The 7,743-nt window shown below is 32.9% G+C and overlaps 2 protein-coding genes across 3 annotated transcripts; both read right to left on the reverse strand.

Moving 5' to 3' along the window:
• On the reverse strand, nucleotides 744–4,306 carry LOC109352065 (glycosyltransferase family 64 protein C4-like). 2 transcript variants are annotated; one of them, XM_019593865.1, is made up of 6 exons: nucleotides 3,923–4,306; nucleotides 2,527–2,923; nucleotides 2,025–2,188; nucleotides 1,823–1,893; nucleotides 967–1,177; nucleotides 744–926 (listed from the first exon to the last, which is right to left on the reverse strand). In XM_019593865.1, the coding sequence occupies exons 1-5, from the start codon at nucleotides 4,174–4,176 to the stop codon at nucleotides 1,014–1,016; spliced, it is 1,050 nt and encodes a 349-aa protein (XP_019449410.1). In that variant the 5' UTR covers nucleotides 4,177–4,306; the 3' UTR covers nucleotides 744–926; nucleotides 967–1,013. The 2 variants fall into 2 exon arrangements, with proteins under 2 accessions (XP_019449410.1, XP_019449409.1); XM_019593864.1 differs by having other exon boundaries at nucleotides 744–1,177; nucleotides 3,923–4,304.
• Nucleotides 5,334–7,351, reverse strand: LOC109353081 (13-hydroxylupanine O-tigloyltransferase-like). The gene is made up of 2 exons (XM_019595262.1): nucleotides 6,905–7,351; nucleotides 5,334–6,257 (listed from the first exon to the last, which is right to left on the reverse strand). Exons 1-2 carry the CDS (start codon nucleotides 7,349–7,351, stop codon nucleotides 5,334–5,336), a joined length of 1,371 nt encoding a protein of 456 aa, XP_019450807.1.

Genomic DNA, 7,743 nt, shown 5'->3' on the forward strand with positions numbered 1-7,743 from the left:
TTTATCTTCCTCAAAGTAAACACCAATTTGTCACTGTTAAATCTATGATGTGATCTCAATTTAATGAGAAATATTAAAATTGTCAATGTTTTGTTGCTGGATTTATTGATTAAAGATGAACAAAAAATATTAGAAGGGTTGGAAGGTGAATTTATAATGTGAGCTGAGAGTTTACTGTTTAACGGTTGTAGTTGATTTTTTTTATCTCTTTTCTATTTTGCCATAGAAGTTTTAGGAAGTAATGTTGCTAATGGCTGCAAATTGGCATAGAGAATGTGTAAACGTGGGGTAATAGCGTAAGGAAAAAGAAACTTAAAATAAAAAGAAGATATGTGACATTTTATGAGGTAATATGCATCATTAGATTTAATATAAATGAATGGATGAGACTGGTTGTAGGTGCGTAAAGGTGTAAACTGCTCCATATTCAAGTTAGAAACTCGAGCCAATGTAAATTTTCATTGAATTTATGCATTTTCAAAACTTTTTGCATCAATAAAATATACATGCATCAATTCCTTTCAGCATGCATTAAATAACAAACAAATACATATTAGACAAATAAAAATCATGTAATGTTTTTTAGTTGGTAAAAAATAGTGGGGTGTAAAAATTAAAATATGGAATTTCAAAATTAAATCCCCAACATTTTGTTTGACCCTATCCTGCACCAGCCTTGGTTTACTTGAAGAATGGCCCATATATCTAGTTCTAGCAACAACTATTGCACTGATAATAACTAAATTTGGAAGCAAAAATAGTATAAATCAAACTAAGATACAACATACAAATGATAAAAGACAACTCACAATATGTTCTGCCTCAAACATTAATGAATCAAAACACTGAGACACTTCAGTGGAATTTAAAACATACACATCCCTGAAATCTTTCTTAGTTTCTTATAGATAAAATGAAGTTCCACCATTCTGGAGAGTGGAGCAGTTTTGGTTATCCCTCTTCCATATAGAGGCAAACCTTTGAATTAGTAACTAATTAATGATATAACAATACTACCACAACCATTCATTCCTAGAGCTAACTGCTTTGACATTAGTTGATACAAGAGGCAAAGTTCCATAAAGTGATATTAAATCATTGAGACATTTGTTTCTGTTATCGCTATTATGCCCTCTCAGACTGCTAATGCCAGATGCTCCAATCTCATGTATCTTGCCTGCAAAATCCATTGATGATGTTTTGACATTTATTACAAACTGGGTAATAGATGAAGTACTAGCCAGGTCAGAGATGCAAGCAATCATTATCAAGCATCTGAGATCAAACAAGGAAATCTCCACCCGAAAAGGAAAATGGGAATATTAAAACTTTTCTATATCAAAGAAAAACACAAATTTCGGCAAGGAAGAGAGGGAGGGGCAACTAGGCAAGCATGAGGAGGTGAGGTATATTCTTCTATTGAATGAAGACAATGAACTAATACATGGTATATTTAACAAGCCTTCTCATGCAATATCCCTTTGGGACATATTTTACCCTGTGCTAAAATTCAATTTTTATTTACAAGAACCTGGAAAGGACCAACTATCTCAGAAGATTAAGCTATTAAGTGATAGCTCATGTCCATATTTTATCACATTTCAGTCCAATGTATGTGTTCCAACTTCCAAGCTAATCTAACATGTTTCAGTCCAATGTCTGTGTTCCATCCTAATCTAACATAAGTCAGTCTAATGTCTGGGATCAATGCAAGCAGCACGAGAACTTCAAAAGTATTTTCTTCTAAATTGAAGTTATTACTGTAGATCACACCTATTAAACAAAATCCAAGGCTTTGAAAGAGGAAGAAAGAAGAGATTACCTTTGACCCATATCGGAGGAGCAACTGTAGCATTAGCAACAACTAGGGACATTGCAATATCTTCACAACTCCTGTTGAAGAAGATAAGAAAGTTGAAAATCCAAAAATATTGAGGACAGAGAAAAGGAAAAAGTGACAAGAATACATCTAAAATCTATGACGATGAGGAAACCTAAAAGGTAATTATATATCTTATTCTTACCTCTCTTTGGAAATATAGTTGTGAATTGATGGAGACATGTCATAAGTATATAAATCCAAGTATTTCCTGTGAAAGAATGCAGCCTTTGAGAGAACCATGCTATAAGTGCCCATCCACCAAACTGACCACCATCCTCCATATCTGTAATATGCAACATTACTTTGCTGTAGAATACAAAGTGAAACTTATCAGACACAATATGCAAACTAACTGACAGGATAATATATGCAAAAGGTGTAAATCACTTAAATCAGTGTTAGCTGATAGGCAATACTCTTTGGTACGGGTTCCGCTATATAGTATGTGATACGCAATACACAACTTTCACAATTTATAAAACGTTGGGGGTAACACGAATGTATTATTCTTCCTAGGATTATTTTTTTATTGTGTAAACAAGAATGTATTATTCCATCTACAAGAAATTAGTAAAATTCAAGCAAGCAGATAATGAAGAATTTTATAAATTGAACAGGAAATAAATAATTTATTAATTAGTAACCTCCTTATCCAGCCAGTGCATTCGAGGAACAAATCCAACCATAGTGGATGGAGCACCTTGCCAGACAGTGAAAGCAAAATCTAGAGTAGGACAAGGAACAATCACATCATCATCAACAGAGAAAATAGCATCTGTCCTAAGGTCCTTTATTGGCTTGAACCTGCTGTTTGATCCATCTTTTGCATTGATTTCAAATCTAAAGTTTGGTTTGTGAGCTTTCTGAGACTTCAAAATCACAATCTTATGAAGATGGGTTTTCAGCTTTTCAGATGGCGGTTCACTTTCACTCCATGCCACATGTATTGCATCAGCACCATGGCAGGATGCATAGTGAGCAACAGCTTGTTTCAGAACAGAATTTCGCTTCCAAGTGTTTATGAGCACTGTATAGCCGCCCCTGAATTATGCATACAATCATTTGCATGAACATAAATAAACAGATCCAGTTTAAACACTGCAACATACTGATCATACCAGAAGGAAGAAACACATTGGTAAATTATTAATTGCAATATACCATACAATAAAATAAAAATACTGGTTTCACAAAAAAGCAAAAACAATTACAATATATTTGGTACTCCACTAGTCCATTGTATCTATCCTTACATGAGAATCCTTTAATCATCCAATTTAAGATTTCTCTCTCTTCCCTTATGGTCCAACTACAATAACATATCTTAACATTCACAAAGTGTCCTTTACCTGTTCCGCCAAGCTTCTATCGAGGGGTGTTGGAAGTCACACACTCACACATTGTCTGCCTCATTCTCCTCGATATGATTTATATATTTGTTGGACTACCCCTCTCATTACCAATTGATTTTGAGATGTAGCAAATGCAAACTACACGAGTCCACCCGATCCAAATCCACCATCACAAGGGTGCACGGCACTACACTACACATATTTGCATGCGTCGTGATGCATTTTCATTTTGAGAATTTGTCCACAATGATGCTATATAGAATTAACACAACTACCCTAACTCCTGATCCAGTAAAATAAGCCAATTAAATCTCCTATCAAATTAAATAAAATAGATGTCATTATCTTTTGTCCTATCAAATTAAATATCTTCAAACAACAAAATGTTAGTCTAGTGGCGTAAGGTATGCTAGATCCCCGAAAGACAAAAAAGTTAAGAGTTCGATTCTTATGAGCCATATTTGTTGGGATAAACAGTCACCCATCCCGAAATTGATTAGTTAGTAAGGGATACATTGGTAATGTCCTCTAATTTCATGTCACAATTTACTATTTTTACCATTAATGCAAAGCTTAGCTTAGAAAGGTAAATTTGACAAATAAGATGATTTTTAACAGAAATAGAAATAAAATAAAAATAAATTACAAATAAATAAAAAAGAGACCCGAGAGAATAAAAAAAAATTACCTTGATGGAGAAGAAACAGATGAAGCGTGATGAGGAATCCAACCCATAAAGGAACTGAGCCTGGAAGTAATAAAAAAAGCAATGGAAAAAGCGCAGAAAGCGAATAAGAGTTTGATCTTGGAAACACCGACCAATTGTTTTGCTCGGCGAGGAGAAAGAATGGGAGAACGGTTCCTCCGGTTAGCGGCTTTTTCCTTCGCCGGAGAACTAAAACCGTCTTCGGCATCGGAACGAATCATAATGAGTGTAGACATTGTTGATCAGGGAAAGCTTTTACAGAAACAATTGGTTACGGTGGGGATGTTGATTCACTTCATTGCCATGTCTGTGTCACTATCCTTCAAAACGACATGTTTTACTTGACGCAGATGCTAGAAACGACACTCCGTATTTGGAAGCATCTTTTTTATATTTGCAATCTTATTTTAATTTTATTTATTTAAAAAGGAGGAGACATAAAAAAATGTATAAACTTGTAAAAATTTATAGATATGTACTTCATATTTTACCATTCATTTTGGATTACTTTTTCCTGAAAAGTCAATACTAATTAAAAATTAATGGTGATATCAATAATAGTATATAAAACTTATATGTTATCACTTATCAGTGCATACATGTTTTTCTCCATAATCTATTTAATATGTATACACATTATCAGTGTTTTTACTTAATCAGCAAATTGTCAATCATTCATATTTAATTATTATTTACTTTCAAACAAAGTAATACAAATCAATAATAAATGACGTATCGATTGTGTAAAAAACTTTATACTAAACAATACATAGATTTTAAACTATTATAATTCACTCAACAAGATTTTTAATAGAAAATAAGTTAATAACCTTACTTACAAATCTCAATTTAATAAATCAATTACATGCTTACAATTAGAAGCTATGAAATATAATTTTTTTATATGAATGTAATATTTATATATTTTAATTTAAAGATTCAATGGTATCTCATTCATCTTCATTGGTTAGTTATTTCTTTTCTCTTTTTATATTATTCCACCATTTAAATTTAGAACACAAATGTTGAGAATGGACAATAAAGCATCTCTAAAAAATATTATTTTTTTATTTGTAGAGATTAATTTTTTTAAGCAAATACTTACTTTAGAGATTAATATGATTGGTAATGATATAAGGAAGCCATCTTAATTCCAAACTCTTGGGCACATATGATTGCAAGTCATCTTAATTTAGTATACTTTGTATAGTAACACTTATAATACATTTTTCCTCTAATACAATAGTAAAAAAGTCACTAAAAAGAAACTCAACAAACACAACTTTTATTAATATTTTCTTTTTTTTAAATTTAAACCACTGAACTTAGAACACCATATTCTACAAACCATTATTTAGAACTGAACAAGAAAAAAGACACCACAAACAACAATTTAAAGGTTGGACATTAATATCATAGGGTTATTAACCTTAATCTTAAGTACATCATCTAACTCTTTCTCAAACCTTTCCATGGCTTCTTCTGGAAGACAAATTGGGATTACCCTACCTTGTTCTCCTTTGGAATTTGTATAAGGAACATAAAAACTTACTCCAGGAATGTCCCCAAGACCACCCTTAGCTAGGCCAGCATACATAGCCTTACCCCACCCAAAGTCAACATCCCTAAACCCAGCCTTTGTGAGATCAGATACCATAAAGGACCCTGCCCTAGTAAAGTAGGGTCTTCCTTTTGTACCCATTAGGTCTATCACAGAATGTACATATTCCTCATTTGCTTCATTCTTTGCTTTCTTCACTAACTCTAGGGCATACCCTACAGGCTGGTTACAAAGCTTTCCTACTGTAGTAACTGCTGCTGGATACACAAAAGCATTGCCGTAAAAACCTTCAGGTAGTGGAGGGTTGAAGCTGCAATTTCCATAACGTGCATTAACAATACATAACAAGCGAATCTCTTGATTAGGGTTTACCCATTGTAGTGCAATTGTGCGACAACGCCATAGAAATGCGGTGAGGACCTCGAATGAGGTGGTGGATTGAGCAAGGTAATGAGGAAGAAGAGAACGAATTGCAGCAATTTCGGTGGGTCCAAAGAAGAAGGAACGATGATGAGGTATGAAGGTGCTTTTGTTATCAAGTGGTAGTTGTTCATATTCATGATGGATGCATGTAATTTTTGGTGGGTTTCTTGCACATAAGAGTTCTCTATTCCATACTGGGAGAATGGAAGGGTTTCTTGCTCCACAAGCTATTTCTGCTATGGCCTTCATGAACTGTGAAATTCCACTTCCATCGCTCATAGTATGGTTCATACGGAGAGCAAAGATAAAACCATTGCACTTAAGGCGTGTTACCTGCCATATATTCATAAAGTAACCCTACATGAATAATGAGTTTGGACTTTCCATACCACAAAATACTTTACATGCATTATTATTATAAATAAAAAACTAATCAAAAGTAATTTATTTATTTTTATTTGGAAATGATCCACTTATTTAAAGAATAAGTTTAAAAGACTTACTCTTCATCATAACCATCAATTCTAAGGATATTTAATGATTTAAATTTAGTTAATAATTTAAACTATTTGATTTCCCTAAAATTGATAGCTAGAATAGGGAATAAGTCTTTTAAATTTATTCTTGGAGTAACTAGATCCCTATTTTAGTCCTAGGTTCTTTTTTAAGAGGCTTTGAACATGTGTAATGTGTGAAAGTAGTTTGTCTTTTTTTATCATGCATGCTGAAGTAAAACTAATCAATGATAACCCTGAATTAATTTATAATATAAGTTACTGAGATAATTATTCCACTACAGAAAAGTGAGTATGGAATATATGAAAGTGATGAAATAATTGCCGAATACAATGCTATAAGCACACTTTTAAAATGTTGAAGGTAAAAAATGAAAGTTCAAACTTCAAAGTGCTCTTCTAAGTGTATTTCAGTAATAGACACAAATTAGCATGTAATGCATATATAGAAGAATTTCTAAGAACCTGTATAAGGAGTAGAGGACAGTTAATCATTCCATCAGAGCCAGGAACATTGTAAAGGAGTTCATCAAAGCAAGGGAATGGAGGGTAAAGATCTTTGCCAAACTGGTCAAGTGTAACATTTGCATCAGCCTCAATAAACATGACACCTTCACCATTACAATCCACCACTAATTTTCCATTAGGACCTTCCCTAAGCCTTCCAGCAAATGGATAATAATACACAAGTGTTTTTGAAAGTGCTTGTCTTATAACATCAACAGGGTCTTTCCCTGCCATTGAAGCCTCATAATGATAGAATAGTACTAATGGAATGTTGTAACGCAAACCCTTTTGGTCATCTATGTCAGATAGCAGCTTAACCTCACGGGGTGTTGGATTCGCCGGTGCCACTAGCTCCGGTGGGTACCTCTTCACTTGAAACACTAGAGATGAAGTTTGAACAGCCATGTTTAATTGTGTAGTAGCTATTGAGTAGTATACTTTATGCGTGAATGTGATGTTGTTGATGTTTGAAACTTGTATTTATAGTCATGTCTTTTATGTAGTGCTATTGCTTGTATTAAAAATAGCACCAGGAATATGACTGTACTTTGATTTGTTTTTTTAGTGCTTTGATGAGAATTTCAATTTGTTTTTCACTTTATGCATTAAAAATGCAAATCTATGTACATAAGCTGAAATTTCTTACGGCCATCCAACTAATACATGCTATGTAGTTGTAGTTGATATTTACCACGAATACATATATATACATATATATATATATATATACATATATATATATACATATATATATATATACATATATATATAGATATATACATATATATATATATATA

The sequence above is a fragment of the Lupinus angustifolius genome, chromosome LG07 (assembly GCF_001865875.1).
Source record: "Lupinus angustifolius cultivar Tanjil chromosome LG07, LupAngTanjil_v1.0, whole genome shotgun sequence".
Classification (NCBI taxonomy): domain Eukaryota; kingdom Viridiplantae; phylum Streptophyta; class Magnoliopsida; order Fabales; family Fabaceae; genus Lupinus; species Lupinus angustifolius.

Bases quoted from the DNA above. Each gene is read 5' to 3' on its own strand.
- LOC109352065 (XM_019593865.1), bottom strand. From the start codon at position 4,176: ATGTCTACACTCATTATGATTCGTTCCGATGCCGAAGACGGTTTTAGT. The intron at 2,924-3,922 runs GTAATTTTTTTT...TGCATAATTCAG, and splicing joins TCTGTTTCTTCTCCATCAAG to GGGCGGCTATACAGTGCTCA. The intron at 1,894-2,024 runs GTAAGAATAAGA...CTTCTTCAACAG, and splicing joins AACTATATTTCCAAAGAGAG to GAGTTGTGAAGATATTGCAA.
- LOC109353081 (XM_019595262.1), bottom strand. From the start codon at position 7,351: ATGGCTGTTCAAACTTCATCTCTAGTGTTTCAAGTGAAGAGGTACCCA. The intron at 6,258-6,904 runs GTTCTTAGAAAT...AATATATGGCAG, and splicing joins GTCCTCTACTCCTTATACAG to GTAACACGCCTTAAGTGCAA.